Source organism: Nyctibius grandis, chromosome 10 (assembly GCF_013368605.1).
Source record: "Nyctibius grandis isolate bNycGra1 chromosome 10, bNycGra1.pri, whole genome shotgun sequence".
Classification (NCBI taxonomy): Eukaryota; Metazoa; Chordata; class Aves; order Nyctibiiformes; family Nyctibiidae; genus Nyctibius; species Nyctibius grandis.
The window spans coordinates 26,812,583-26,829,452 of record NC_090667.1 but is presented as its reverse complement, the minus strand read 5'-3'; the positions used below and the strand labels follow the sequence as shown (position 1 = coordinate 26,829,452).

At 39.5% G+C, this 16,870-nt stretch overlaps 1 protein-coding gene across 1 annotated transcript in view; it reads right to left on the bottom strand.

Annotated features, from left to right (window-relative positions):
* PTPRG (protein tyrosine phosphatase receptor type G) overlaps positions 1 to 16,870 on the bottom strand; it is a 408,111-nt gene that overhangs the window by 127,099 nt on the left and 264,142 nt on the right. Inside the window, exon 5 of the mRNA XM_068408918.1 lies at positions 12,436 to 12,531. Within this exon, the coding sequence (XP_068265019.1) occupies positions 12,436 to 12,531 (96 nt within the window). The remainder of the gene's footprint in view (positions 1 to 12,435; positions 12,532 to 16,870) is intronic.

The window sequence follows — 16,870 nt, the reverse complement described above, 5'->3', positions numbered from 1 at the left end:
TAATAACCAAGCTACTTTCTAACCTGGTACATCATTTTACTTTACCCATAAAGAATTGTTTGCCAAATCTCCAGGCTTCATTTGATACAGTACAGATGTTGCAAAACCAATACCTTCTTTCAGAAAGTCTCTTTACTCCTGATAACGACTACATTACAATGCATTTTTGATGTGCAGAAATGGTACAGTTACCATCAGCATCTAAATACTTTTCTGACGGTATCAGCCAGGCAGCTTTTCTTTGGCTCCTCAGTGCTCCCAGAGCTGTGAAACAGTTGCAAACACCGTAAGGCTCATAGGAAAAATCCTGCTCCATCTTGCAAGCCTCTGAAAACTCACTGTTCAGAGGTGCTGTGAACAGATTTGAGCAATCTTTAGTTAACACATATTTCAATTTTCAGCATAGAACAAGATGGTGATTGGCATTCTTGAGTCTCATCTATCTCCAGTAGGGCTTAATGTGCATAAAAGCACATCCCAGCTTCTTTGCTGGTGGTGTTCAGGGAACTCTGATACAAGCACACCTGAAGTTAAAACAAAGGAGGTTTTAATATACTCAAACTGGAACAGTTTAGCTCATTTCAGACTCATCACCGCAGCCAGAGTAGTGTGCTTTTCAGTGAATCTCAGATGTAGAAGCTACGTCTGAAAGCTACTAAAATTATACTGTAAAAGGGTTCCCAGGTTTACACACCCTCATCTCCACCCTATGAACTCAAAGATTTCTGATTTAGATGCACGAGAGGTAAAACATCAGATACAAGGATTGCTCTAGGCAAGCCACCACCTTGGTTGCAGAATTATTTCGAGGGCTGATATGCCACCAGCATTATCAGTTAAGCCATCAGCCATACATACAAATGTCTACCTCTGTACAAAGACATAAAGAAAGGGACCAGACTAGACTCTGATTTACTTCCATTGCCTTTCTTTGACCCCTGGAAAGAAAACCACCAGCTCAGAAAACCCTCGATAATCATCTCTCCCACAGCTGTCCTGCAGCACAGAAACCACAGATGACAAAAACCAGCAACATCTTGACCCTCTGGCAGTAACCTGTAACATTGGATTTACAGCAATTTAGGATAGATTATAATTAAATTACTGAGGGATATTTTCCTACATGCTTGCTCTGCATCAAGTGTAATGTATAGGAATTACCCAGGAACCCACACATATCATTGGTAATAACTGGGGTGGTGCTGACATGGACACACCAGCCTGACACCAACCCATGCTGTCCCTGAAAGTGGTGGGCAGCACCCTCTGCTCCCAGACGCTCCTCTCCCCTCCCTTGCACACTTCCATGCTTTCATATCACATATGATCTTGAAAAAACATACTGACATTTCAGCCGGACCTATTCTGTGACTTAGCTAAGGATGGATAGGGTGGGCAGTGCAGATGAGGGCAGAATTAGGATGACCATGTAATCACCTCACTGATTGCACAAAAACGACGTTCCATTTTTTTGTACAACATGAGCCCTAAGTGATTCTTACATCTCACAGCAATCTATTAACAAAAAGAGACTTTGTGAATGGAGTATCTGGGTAAACACTTCAAACAAATACATAAATTATGCATAGCTGGTATACTTTTTCTACCTTAGGGATCAAACTGAAACGAGACTAAAGAATTATATTTTATTTGTATTAAAAATGTATTAGCTGCTGTCCGAGAAGGTTTTCTAGAACACTTGGTATGCTACCCAGGAAATTCTGTCTGAAGCTTGCGTTGTTTATTATTGCCAATACTAGGAGAAACTTGGCACTGTTATACCTGAGAACTACAGTAATAATTCTTCAGGCAGAACAGCTTAAATTTAATAAGAATAACTTTTTCATCTGAGCCAGAAGATCTAAAGGCAAAGGAAGCCCCAATTTTATCCATCTATTTTATATATTCAGACTTTACAACCAATCTCTCTTTTATGGTACAAAGCGAAACTAGGCAATCATTTATGAATAGATCCTGTGCTCACCTTCACTTAAAATGTGCCATAACACTAACTGGGAACCAGAGACATATGAAGACTGTACAGCTTCGTGGAAGACACAGAGAATGAAAACAAGCGTAATTTTTCTAAGGGGTACACAAATCCTGTGCAACATCCTGCAGAACGGGGCAACACGTGGACTGGAGAGCTGGTGTTTCCTGATTGAAATGTTAAGATTTCTCCATCTACATCCCACAAATGTAAACCACATGTAATATACTCTGAGAGACAAATGGGGTATGAGTCCTGGATGGCTACAGAGGATAGTTTTTGCAGAAAAAGAAACTGAATTAAATTTTAGAAAGAGGTAGGTAGACAGGCATAAAAAATGATCTTCCTGGAATCGAGTCTGGATGTTTAACAACAGGGAGAAAACAGGGACTTATGAGAGGCAGCTGCTGTGTTTGGGAGAGAGGAGAAAGGAAAGGAGATGAACGTACAGCTTTACATCTCCTTTGATTCTGTGTCTGAGACCAATTCTAGCAAAACCTTCTGAAGACTTGGATAGCAAAAAATAGATATTTTATTTCCAGCTTCTCCCTCTCTTCTCTTTTTCTTAAACAAAAAAGGTCAAGTTGAAATGCATCAGATTTGGAACATGTAAGAAGGATGGGGATGAAGCAATCGTTGCTATCACAGAGAGAAGAAAAGGTACTCACAGCAAAGAAAACAAGCCACGCTCAATGGCTTCTCAATGCTCAAAGCCACAAAGAGAGACTCTACAAGGGGCTGTTGTCCCTCCCCTAAAGCAGACACCAGGCAAGTGACAGGAGCCTGCGGGAAGGCTGGGGGTCCCTCCACTCTGAGCCAGCTCTCCTGGCAGGCAGCCAGCTCCAGGTCTGCCTTGTGATGTTTGATAAAGTGACAAAGTGATGCATCAACAAGGCACACCAAAGTAAAATGCAAAAAGCATTACTGTCGTTAGAGAACTAATTTGTTTTTTAGTCTAATGGTTATAATCAGCAGACTTTCCGAGTATCAATCTTCCTGAACCACAGACGGGGTGGGATTATAGACTGACGACTGTAATTTTTACACATTAGACATCTAAGTGCTGTTTTCAGGAGTCTGGTAATGAAAACTCCACAAGATATTTTTCTATCAATTTAAAAATTTTTACAGCATGGCTACAAAAGTGGTTATTTATTTTTCTTTAAGACAGGATATTTTTAATTCTCGGAGAAGTAAATTACTGTGTTTAAGATGCTGACATTGGACACTATAAATATTCTTAAACTGACTCCACTTTTGAACATCAAGGATAAGAGGAAGGAAAGAGAGGCAAAAGAATACACAAATGCATACTGATCAAGTTCTTAGGGAAAATTATTCAAATAAAAGAACTAAAACATAAGAGGACAATTATGAGAATTAAGGCTAACAAATTGGTATGTAATTTAATGAAGCAAGTTAATAATGGCATCCCATTTGGGATTAATCATAATACATTAATCAATTAAGAAGCATTGGGAAAGCAAAAAAAGCTGCAAGTCAAAAACATTTACAATGCTGTAAAGTGGGAGATAGCGATCCTGACATTCAAATGAAACTAGAAGAGCGCAGAGATCCGTTCCCCACGCAATGCTTAGAACCAGCTCTCATTGATGGTTACAACAGATAGCTTAAGATATTGAGGAGAGACCCCATAAAATACACAGAGAGTATTTTTTTAATTTGTAGCGTTGCGCAACTTTGGAGTCCAAGTCCTCTTAACAGCAAGAAAGTTACAGTTCCTTCCTAGCACCAATAATTGTGATGCTTCCATTAAATAAATCTGAGCAATGGACCATGATTCATCACAAAAAGCAAAAGTCACTCAATAACCCATCACTATTGTCAGCCACCCTCCTTGCTACTGCATCCAGACCAGAGAAGTGACAGCACAAGTTCTGAGTTATGAACTCAGACTTTGCAGTTCAGAAAGCATTTCCAGTGCATTTGGGGAAAAAATAGCATCTAATTTTTACCTTCAATTAGGGTTTTTCCAGACACTTCAGAAGTTGCATTTTGCTAGATATATCTGAGACTAAAAACAAAATAAAAGTCAAAGACTCCGTGCATCCCAGTATTTCACTCTGCACTGTAAGAACTGCACAACACTGCTTTCTGTACAGCCCGTATCCTTTAAACCCCAACCTAACAAAAAGGCTTTAATTGAAAGTATTGTATTTTGGAGGTCATCTGACATAAAAATCTGGCTTCCCACTCTGCCTTATTGGAAAATACCATGAACGAGTTCATAGAGCTGAAGAGAAGAAGGGAAAGGAAGATGATTGCCTGGGCACTGAAGAAGATAAGTGCACATAAGGTAGATTATCCTTCTACACCGCACAGTCAGCCTGCGGATAGAAAAGTTTCCACACAGCAGGTTGCAGCCATCATGATCTAGAGACTGCAAATGCCTCTTGGCAGAACACAGGCAAGCAGAAGCAGAACGATGTGTTTGCTTCCAAGAACGATCTGTTTCAGTCGCCCCGTCAGTCTGTCTGCCTCCAATCCAGCCCCCCTTTCCCTCACGCTTTGTACCTCATCCCTCCAAGCGCACTTGCTCAGGATGTTCAGGCTGCTGTGTGAACACCCCTGCTCTGAGCAGCCTGAGATGTAGCCACGTGGGCTCCTTCTCATGGATAAGCCATGACAAATGTACAGCCATGTGAATGAGAAAGCCTGACCCCACGGTACCCTGCAAATCAAGAGAAACTTTGCTCCTGTTTGTATGGGATTTGAAATGAGGGATTACCAGGAGCCCAGGCTTGGCACAGTGACCCCAGCAGCAAAGGTGTGTATCAGTTCCGTTGTCAAGGGACAGAAAATTTGGAGTACTGAAAATTACTCAATGCTGGGAAAAAAAAAGCCCCATGAAAAAAAAAAAGCCACAGGCAAAAGGGCCAGCATTTCTTCAATGCATGCAACTCAACTAACAAAGTCCTTGTTCCTTGAGCCCAGCAGCACCGGGCTTACCGCCCCGACCCCTGTGCTCCCCAAAGCGCTCGTGGCTTTCGCTCAGTGACGTCCCAGGCTCACCCCAGCAGCCTGCTGCTTCCATACCTGCTTCTCTGCCCTGCGCCAAGCATGACCGTCAAGAAAGGGACGCAGCTCTGACGATCTCACAGAAGCACCTCGCTCCACAGCTAAAAACCTGTGGAAACTTCGCTGTTAAACTCAAGACTTCATCAGGAATTGTTTGCTTAGTACTCTCGAGAGTCAGGCTACCCAATTATGTACTAAAATGAAGGATGGAGAACCTTATTACAGAAATCATTATTTTTTAAAAATTCTCTGCTGTAAAACACAATTTTACTATTAAACAACATCTGAAACACGACAAATCTGGACAAAGGTATGGATCAGAATAAAGTTAAAGCCTCATCATTAAGCACTTGAAACTCAATAATCACCAAAATTGAAACTAGAGAGATATATATATATATTTTACTCACAGAACTATTCCCCATCTGTTCTCTCCTTTCTTTCTTCTTTTACATAAAATATTCAAAAATATTCATATTTCCCAAAGAAACTTTCAACAGAAGTTGAAATAAAAATCTGAATTTTGGGCTTAGTTTAAAAAATTCTTTTTGTTTTCTTTAATGGAAAGGTAGAATATATTTTTTAGAAACAGACACTTTCCATGAATTTTTGTCTTCTACCCAAACTCAACTTCCAGTCAAAAGGGTTTCATGCAATTTTTTTGAACTGCATGAATACTTATTGTTAGGCACCCAAACTTGCATCTTTTGGCTAAAGAGACCACCTTTAGAGGCTGTTCAGTGCCATTCACATACTGAACTCAATCGAAATCTAACAGACTTTAAGAAGCTCTCATAATTTTTTATTTAAATACTCCATGACTCAAAATAGGTTTGTCTTTTGATAATTTTATCTCCATTTGTTTACTGGAAAATCAGGAGAAGCCTTTTCTGCTCCAGAGATGCTTCACATTACTATAAATCATTACATGTATTGTAGAAGTTGTTTTTCAGAAAAATATACTCTGTGTATTGACCACGTCCACCTACTCTGATTTGTTCGTCCTTTATGTCAGAGTGGCTGCTTTGCATCTCTCTATTATTCTTCAGCTATTTAAAGGTCTTAGTACTGCTTTTATTAGTAACAACTAACAGTTTTAAACAGCTGTGACAATTAGAAAATGCCAGGAAACTGGACTTCAGTAAGAACACATTTCAAATTGTTTTGCTTCTCTTCCGTTGCATGGAGAGCTACTAGTACACACTCATACACTTTGACAAGTACAAATTGAATAAGTAGCTTTAGCCTGCACACATTTTCATGTTATGAAGATAAAAAAATACCCGTACTAATTACTAAATAATACTGCTAATCAATAATAATAGTTTTATTATTCATAAGCTACTATTAATAAAACACCATGGGTTCTAATGTAACCATTAAAAGAATTAATACTGTAATTTAATTTTAAGGTCCTTACATGTATCTGAAGTCTATTAAAATAAATTAAAAGCCTCTCAATGACTCTGGATGATGCCCTGCATGTTAATGAAGCTATGTGTTTCTTTAACTACTGCAAATCACCTTTAAGATATTGCCTAAACACCGAAGCACTGATTATGCTTCATGTAGGTGGATCTAATATTTCAGGAAAAATGCACACCTCCCTCTCCATTCGCATTTTCAAAATCAAGCTAGTTTTGCTCAGACATTCAAAAAGCATTGTAGTAATGGAGAAGTGGAATTAGGGAATTGTCAGGAATCAAGACAGGGACATGGGAACGTGTCATCCTACCACATATGGTTTTCTCAACAGCTACTGCATTTAAAGCACTTATTCACTGAACTTACTCGGTTATGACAGAAAACACATGAAACAGTTAATGAAAAGGAAGAAGGGGAAAAAAAAGGCTTCCAAGGAAGTTAAAAGCTGAACTCTGTTATTTGAGAAATATATATTAAAAAAAGTGTATTTGTGCCAAATATTCAATGGCTTTGATGGCGTTCCACTGATTTATTCTGTGTTTAGCTCATTTAAGTCCCTGTGAAAAGTGAGTTACTTTTCGCCTTCATGAAGCCCACCAAGAACTACTACCAAAAAATCTTACAAAAACCAAGGCCACAATTACTATTTTACTGAAGAACAAATCTCTGTATATCTGAATTAGTAGTAAATACAAAAGACGTTTACACACAAATAACACATATAGATCTAAAAGTTAAAAGTGCTACACAGCATTTTTTTCAGCAACCTTAAAAAAATGTTAGCACTGGAAAAGAGAACAAGAATGGCATCCCAGAAAAAGAGCTGTAGAACTCTTGATTTTTATCTCACATACTTTTGAAAATACCGTTAGTTGTGTATTTGCTGCCAAATAGCTAATTACCTTTAAAAATCTAGCCCTGCACTGCTAAAGCTCTTGAGTGACTGAGGTATCAACATCACTCATCATGAAGATAATTTTAATGATGAAAGCATTGCTAAAAGTTATTTTAAAATTCATTTTTATTTTAACTTCTTTAGAGATGATTTGTTTGAGTACCTGAGACACAGTAACTAATCACTGATGGCTTTCTTTGCAAATAATAAAATAGATTTACATGCCCTCCCTGTAAGAACAAGCCATCACCTCCTCCTGAATTCCTGAGCTATCGAATATTTGATGAGTGCTTAGGGAATCAGTATTGTGTCTTTTCACAGCAGTAATCAAGGAATGAGGTATTTTCTGCTGTAATGAATCTACCGCAGGCCCAAAAGATGAGTATTTCAAATGCAAAAGCAATATGTTTGTTTTGAACACATTTAAGTTTGGCTTTAATAAAGCAAGTAGTGAAGTGTGCAATGAATTATATTGTTAGATGGTTAAAACAGAGCCGTGCAATATGTCTGAATGCATCTAATCCAAGCAACTACTCATTTTAAAGGCCACTTGTAAATATGTATTACATGCATATATACGAATGGATGACTCAGGAATCTGTGCGAGATCTGGGCCTTCCCTTCCACTCCTGGCTTGCTTCAAAACCAGCTCAGACTGACAATTAACCAAGGCCCGGAGCCAGAATGTCATTAGGTACAAGTTGAACCTTATGCGGGTTGAAATTAAGCACGTGCACCAACTATTCAAATTAGGATCACTTAAATCGAGACTGAAGTGCCCTGCTGGACTAGGACCTGCTACGTGTTTCAGCAGATCGATGGGTGTCAACGTGCAGCCACAGGCAACTTTGAAGAGGTTCACAAACCAGTGAGCCCTGCAGACAGGTCCCATCACCACAGTGTTACCGTTTCTGCAAACCCAGAAGGCCTCACTGCAGACCAAGGGGATACTGCTGGCGGGAGGTAACGGATATGTGAAGTTAAACATCTTCCACTAGCACTAGTTTCACTTTGAGAAACACCAAGTAACCCCAATACAGACAGGAATGGTCATATTGCTTTCTCCTGAAAAACCTGTCAGAAGCCAAAGAGAAATCACTGGCATTATCTCGTTTGTCTCCAGAAGATTTGGATTTTTGCCAAAATAACAAGTGAGTTCTCTTCTTTCCCACTTTAAGAAAAAAGTCATTTTCCCCACTGATTCCCCCACCCTCAGTGAAGGACGTTTATGGGCTTTAATAACCATTATAGCTGACACCAGGAGGCTGGAGTTCTCTTCTCCCCTTCTCAGCTTCTTCCAGCTGAATAGCTTTTAAAATAATTTGAACTAAAAAGATCAGAGGTTCCTAAGTCACTTTGCTCCTCTGTTACACTCGCTGTGGCCTCAGTGAGGATAAAAAAGGATCTTGAAGGAAACACCACAGCATGGTGCAAGGTTTTGTTTGTTTGCTGTTTGCTTTTTGCACAGTGAAGCACCTCATTCTGCCCCAAAGACACAGCTAGAGAAAAAAAATCTGCAGGCATTTTCAGCAGCACTCCCCTGTACGCACAATAGTCCCCAGCATGGTGCTTGGAAGCAACGCTATGGTCAGAAAAGGGACCAAGTATCATGGGACTCTTTTCCTCAACATACCTGTTCTCTTGACAACTTGTACTCCAATGCAAAAATTGGCTTTCAGAGCCCAGCGAGAGATTTCGGGCTGTCTCATCTCATTTGCAAATTGAGAATGCCTGCTATAGAGTCCCCACAGTGCTATTTTATGTCAGACCCTCTGACTGTCTCTCCGCAATCAAATACAGAGATGAGCAATTATAGCAGTTTGTATATCCAAAAATTATTTCCTGATTTTAACTAGTAATTTTTTTTTATTTGTCAGGTCAACTGACCTGCAGCATGCAAACAGAAGTAGAATTTATTAACAGAGTTTACAATGAAAGCAATGAGAGAAGCATAAATTTAATTAGCAATTACAACAAAGTTCCAAGTGCTTCAATTATCTGAGCTCAGAACCAATGTACTTTACCTGGAAATTGCCCCTGAAACAGTGAATTCAATAAGGAAAATTCTTATATAGTCCAAGTTAAATTATTTAAAAAGGAGGAAAGAGGGTTCTTAATTATTTAATGTTTCACCGATAATTATATAGTTCAGTATAATGTTCACTCACTGGAGAACCCGATTTTCAAAGGAACATTTGTGAACATCAGTCAAACAAAAAACACCTGCCAGACTATAAATTCAGTCAGTGCAGTACACATTCATTCCAACACAGCATTAACGCATTAGCAAAAATCCAAGTCTTGACTTAATGGCAAATCTATCCAATAATTTCTGTGTTAAAATATTTACATAGAAAATCACGCACAATTCATTTTTCTAATGTATTTGTAAAAAAAAAGTATGACCTCTATGGCTACAATTTTTTAAAGCTGTGTTCTAGATAAATGGGTTAGAGATGGGACTTCAGCCCTGGAAAATAGCAAACTATAAAATTAGTGCTTGAATAGTCAAAGCTGCCAATCAAAATGTGGCCATGGATATCTTAGGGACTTTTCATTCAAAAGTTACTAAGAATCAGTTTTAAAAGACAGCTTTTACATTAGTTGCACGAAATACTAGCCATGGTAAGCTTATCTGCAGGGTGCCCTGGGGAGCAAGGCTAAAGGAACACCAAGTATTTCTGAACAAAACTGTAAAGGTTTTTCCAAGTCGTAGTTCAACAGCTTCAGCACATGATACACAGCTGAGGGAACTGAAATGGCACCTTGGTCAAACACAGTATGGATCTGCAAGGGATTATCACCATCGACAAATAACTCTATGTACAAAAACTCAAGCTCTATGGGACAAACTCTGGAAAACCCTCATGATGGCCGAAATAGCAGCTGTCACACTGAAGGTCCTTAGAGTTTACTTACATGGGTCAGAATTCAGCACATGCCCTTCCAGAATGGGGACTTTGGGCTCTACAAATCTTCCTCGGCACCGTTCCATCTCAGAGCAGAGCTACCCAGAAGGAAGACCTGATATGCTCAGAAGTTTAACAGCATGCCACCGAGTTATCATTTCAACCCAAAGGCAAGTAAAAAATACCAAAAAATGAAAACCGTTTCCTTGCAGCCACAAAACAGGTTGTCCCTGGGTCACTTTGCCAAAGAATTACCTTACTCCCACTCGCTGGAAGAGATCAGAGACTGTTTACCAGTAATGGCTTTAGATTTCACGGCTCCTGGAGCAAAGGAGCCCAGCTGCACCATCATCCAGATTTTACAGCCTAATGTCCTGTGGCCTGCAGGGCTAGAAATGATGAAAAGTATAGATTTCTGCTTCTCTGAGGGGATCGCAACACTTGGTTGTGGTCTTAAAGAGCCTGAGGTCTCTTATAATCAAAGCTGCTTTTTTTAACAGCATTACAGACTATTTTAGGTTATTTTTTGTGAGTTTAATGGCTCCCTCGGAATCGTGTAAAGTGGGATTCGCAGTAAGTGCAGCACCTGGCTTTGCAGGTGGGGAATACGAAACACAGTCCCGCTACAATTTTAAGATCCTCTAAAAACAGGGATTACGGAGTAAATGTCACATACAGACTTAGGAAACGGTGCGACATGAGGCAGTGCTTCACACGGCTTATGTGAGGCACATCAGGGTAATCTAGCAATGAAATTCCAGACAGACGATGCCACAACATGTATTGCACGCTATGGCATAACACATGCTCCTCTGACACGGCACGCGCACGAGCGTGCAGCTCTTCACTGGGGTATAAATCCAGTAACAGCGCCTTTGGTTGTTCTGTTTCTAAACTTCTGTCTTGTAAGGCCAAATTCAATTTGCCCAATGCTTCCCACAGCACATCAAGATTAATAAGTCTGGGGAATCATCCTGCTCTGCCACTGTAAATTATCGCAGCTCCACCAACTTTACCCTAACATGAAACAACACAGAAGTGCTCAGAATTCAACAGCGATGAATTTAACATGCCTACTTCCACTAGCCTGATGTCAGCAGAGTTACAGAAATTTATGCAATACAAGGACCTGTCCTTTCCTCCTTATCAAAGCATTTGATCAAAATCAGTGACATGGAAAAAGACAACCTTACTTAATTTGAGCAGGAGAGTCAGGCTTGTCACTCTAACATCATAAGAAAAAGGGAGGTATTTACATATAGGTACTTGCATATTCTTTTTTATCTGGCTTCACAAAGATAACAGTAAGATCATTTTCTTCCACAGTCAAAACTAGTGTGAAACCTCACAGAGGACCAGCATTTTCCCTTGCTCTTCCCTCTCCTCTTTCCTCTCTTTTGAAAAAGCAACATCTTGAGATATTTCAAAATCTCCATTAGCCACTTCTCTGCTCACGACAGCGTGGTGGTATGGAGTTGCTCCAGCTCACTCCATTCAATTCACCCTCAAGTCAGAAAGGAAAAACTCTGTTTCTGATGCAACGTGACAAAAAGCCCACATTGCTGCACACCACGGCCACGTGGCTTGACCTGCCAGCCATCGTGAGCAGCGTCTCTACCCTGCACCGCAGCTCTCGAGCGTGTCGAACCAACAAATGAGCTAACCAAGCAGTCACGCTCTTGAGGATGCATTTTAAAAAAGGGGATGCATAAATGCACTCATTTGGAAACCTGGTCTGTTCAAGAACTTGTTACTATGACAATATAGAAGAAGTTGCTACAGATAAGATTGATGACACTTATTGATTAATTTTCCCTCAAGCTTTGTTTGAATTTTAAGTTTTCTCTAAACAGAACCAGTTCACATTGGTTTCTTAGTATTCCAGGGACCCCAGCAATGTGCTTCAGGAGTCAAGGAAGTTCCACGATAAATGTGTTCTCCAATCTGCATCTGTAAAGTAGCTATAAAATCAGAATAATTCATGCAAAGTTTTTCATTACGCTTCTAAATATACTTATTTACATTTTAAATCACACATAGACAATATGAAATATCTTTCACTTAGACAGGTGGGAACAAGAAAACAGATGCATCCATTAAGCTTGAAACAATTCAATGAATTAAATAGTACTTGGCAAATGCTTTGGTTTATGGATATTGCCCTTGTTTAAACTTACTTGAAAAAACACGGCCATGGCTCCTACCACCCTGTTTTCTAGAACTGCTGTTCCAAAACTGTCAAAGTCATCAGGATTGTAGAAGTAAATCTGCATCTGTAAAAATTAAAACCAACAACAAAATCACATTAGTGTTGATTCATACAGCTTTCAAATGAGGTAATGCATGCACGTCGTACGTAAACCCAGTGTTATGAACCTGAGATAAAGGAATTCTGCTGAACAATATTGTTTAACCAGCATCTTGATTAATAGCATGACTGCCCTACTGGGACAGTAACCAGGGAGCAGAATCAATGCAATGCATTTTAATAACAAACCCAAGGATAAACAGTATGGCCAGTCTGTTTAGATGGTAAACTTTGTGCTTTCTGCCAGGATCTCTTCATTTCTTTGCAGGCTCATCTCCTGCTCTGTTAAATGTGCTAAACATATTTATCTCAAAAACCATAGAGAATTTTTGAAAAGAATTTCAGCGTTTAGAGTTATTCCTTCACTCCTAAAGCAATTTGTAAGATAAAAGTCTGTCTCTGTAGCAATGCATTTTTATGAGCCTCTGATATTCAGGACTATCAGTTAGGGTCAGACTTCTCCCTGACTTCAGTTAAATTTCATGACTTTTATTTCCAAAGCATTACTACTCGACAAAAAGTACAAGCGAGACAAAACCAGATATTTTCATGGCATTTTAGGATGAATAATATTAATAATTAGGCTATTTGGGGCTGTTTGGGTTTTTCCAAGATTGTGCTGCATGACAAATCCCACCATATTCAAAAATGGAGATATTTTTTCCCATATTCTGAAATTTTGTTTATTCCCAGATGAGATGATACCCCTTTATCTTGCTCAGATATGTTCTTACTCATATTTACTGATTCCCAGGCTTCTGACTGTATATATTGGCTGTAATGTATAATACTGGCAAAGTACCTATACATCTAATAAAACATCACTATATAGAGAAAAGGCCAAGATGAAGATCAGCCTCTTCAGAGGCAGAGGTACTTTTTTCAGCCGGAGGATAAAATAAGACCATACTCCAAATGGCTCACGAAAAATGGAAAAAATTGTCTGGCACTCACTCTAGCTTCATAAAATTTGAAAGCAATTTTCTTCCCCTATTTTGGCCTTCCTATTCCCAGTGTATTCACAGCACACACAGAGATGCTGGCAATATCTCACAACGTTGGTGGTGCCTCCAGGTACTGACAATTCGTGCTTTGAACAAATGTAGACTGAGGTACAGCCATTCACTGATACAGAAATTAGAAACAATTTCTTTCAGGTAGAATTGCTTAAACTTCAATTTAGCCAGCACAGACAAAAGCTCACAAAACACTCACAAATTCCATTTTTCTCCCCTTTAAAATACATTCTAAAATTACGTATGTGTTATATAAAACACTTCACTATATAGTTCTCACAGGAGTTTATGAAGAAAAGTATCACTGAGTGAGTTCAGCATATGCCAAAATCATTTTGGATCAATTTTGCTCACGGCATTTTAAGGAAATTAATTTTTACAATACACTTTTGGATAGCAGTGCAAAGGGCTTTGGTAAAAAAGTGCTTAATTCAGATCCCTCGTCTCAGCAGCGCAATTTCACAGACTAATCAAGAACCACACTCTGCCTTGATTACCATACACATTGAAACATTTTCCCCTGCTCCCTGGTGTTTTTTCAGAGAGCGTGGTTCCTCTCTCTGCATCCATCAAGTCAAGGGGAGCTGTCTTGTATGAAAAATTATCGTCATCTGTCATACAGTAGCTTCCTTACGTGTTCATACAGCTAGAAGGAACGTTTTAGGAGCAGAATCTCCCAGGAATTGCTATTATATAATTTGCACACGCATACACTCCAAAAACAATGTTAAGAAGATGGTAAAGTTACATCCTCAAAGCTGCATGGTTCAGGCTGCTCATAAAACCGCACCTGGACACCGCTGAGCATTAGACTGATGACAATTTTCTAATTATGTGATCGCATATTGTTCTCTTCCGTAATACAGTCTCATCTGTTTTCCCCCAATTTACAATAAAATGTAAATGTATCTAATGTATTTTTGTTCTTTTATACATAATATACATAATCTTGAATGCATTTATCAGTAGATATTTAATTTAGTATTTTCTATGAAAGGCATAATGTTCTTTATGCACAAATCAGGAATGAGACAGTTAACCATAAAATTAATTTCACCGCATACTTACATGGCCTAAACATGCCAGAAAATTTTCATTATTACTCCTTATTATATAATTAGTATATACAATATATGGTGCATTTTGCATATAAATGACTTCTGTCTCTGCCTGGTAGATACAAAGCAGTGGTACAAAGCAACAAAGGGGCATTTAAGCTAAAGAAAATTTGGGTCTTATTATGGTATGTTATTTGTGAAATGCAGAACGGAGCATCATCCAAGCTTGCACATCCACCTGGACCGTGGCACTGCCTGACTTCAGCACCATCATTTTCTTGTACGTTTTTGCATGTGATTTCACAATAGCTTCTATTTTCCAATTTTTTTTGGTTTCAAATATATTTTTAAAGGCTCTGAATCCCTTCGCAATGGGAAAGCCTTAAATACTCTTTGTAGTTTCTATAGTGTGACACTAACTGTCTGCAGTCAGCATGCTCTGTTCCACACATCACTGCTGACAGTGCTCCAAAGAGCCTTCCCGGCAGCACAGGTCCCAGAGGGCATAGGAGTCCTGTTCTCTATGGCACAATATACTAGATTTATAAATCCTTCACATCTAGCCCCGTTACAACTAACAAGGCTGGGAAAGGCTTACACAGACTTCCTTGATCTCAGATGTGCAACACAGCAGTACGCTTGCATGTACCTTGTAAAGATCTATTATAAAAAAACATGCCGTGTCCGAGCAACTTGAAATTTTCAGTATTTTGATAAGGCTAAGCTGAAACAAACCATCCCTAGTGACACAAAGGCACTTTTCTTGCAGAAGACTCTCTCCATCCAACAACTACTACAGCTACAGAGCTTTAGCAAGGCAGGGAGAGGGCAAGAGTTTGCTTTTAATGGAAAAACTTTATGCTTTGACACTCTTCACACTCTAAAAAAAGAGAATTGTTTTCACTCAAACTTGAGAGAGATTTGCTGTACAGCACAGATTAAGCCTGAAAAAAATCTCACTGAAGGGGAAAATCCAGAATGTTACAAGTGCCCTAAAACAGAGGATTAGAGAGAAAACTCTTACGCTGCCATAACCCAGGAGATAATTGCCAGTCACCCTATAAAACCACGTAATGTTTTCTAGTCTCTTCTGTCCAGAAAGATCCAGTGCCCAACCGTTGCAGTTTCCAAGCACTCCAGGCCTTTTTCCAGCTGACAACACTTACACAAACAAATACACCACATACAACCAACACCTGAGTAATTCCCCAGCCTAGAGCACCTTTGCCTCCATGCTCCTACCAGCTACAAATCCCCTCCACCATGCCACAGGACAGTCAATCCCTTCCTCCTCAGGGTCAACATACTCTGCACAGAAACACCTTCCTTCAACTGCGTTCTTCCAACCTCCACGGAAATCTGGTGTTCCTGAGCTGGCAAAATGTCAGGTCCTGCTCTTTGCTTAGGAGATTTCGACTCAAAACTGGGCTGCCACCATGCTGATCTTCTAAGGACAGGCTGTCCAAAAAGTGTATGTGTATTACGGAGAAATACTGCCCACCAGAGAGCAGTTCTGATTTTATTAAGTACAATTGCCTCTGAATGACTCAACCCTCTTTATGAAGGGTTTGCAAAAACTGAGACTGCTTCAAATGAATGACTTCTCCCCGCCACCCATCCACAGATAAAAGGCTCCAGCTCTCTGCTCGGATGCTCCTCCTCTGCTTGGCAAGACAGACGCCCAGACAGAAATCACCATTCCTGTGCAAGATGTCTTTGCTCTTATTACCCCACTACAAAGACAGAAAGTTTACATCCAAGGCAGACTATCATGGCTAAACTCATTCAGCGCTTATGAGAGAAAAGCCACAATGAGCATTTGATAGATCCCAGAAGATGTGAGCGAGTTCAAAGCAATTCTAAGAGACTGGAAACCAAGCAAATACATTTTCCATAGACAGATGCCAAGTATTTTAAAAATAAATAATTGAGACTTTCAAATTGGGCTGCTATCACCCTGTGCAACCTCCTACAGCAGATTTCTCTTTAGATTAAAAAATGAACAAAGGCTCATTGTGCTGTCACAGATGTGGAGCACAGAATATTCAATACTATCAGGAATTCTGGTGGAAGGGAAAAGATCATCAGAATTAGCTTTCTGCTCATTTCCTTCCAGCAATCCAAGGACTACCACGCAATTTAAAGCTAAAAAAAAAAAAAAAAAAGGTTTTATAGGCCACACAATTTTTGGATGAATCAAGCGGCAAGATGGAGAGGCAACAGATATGTG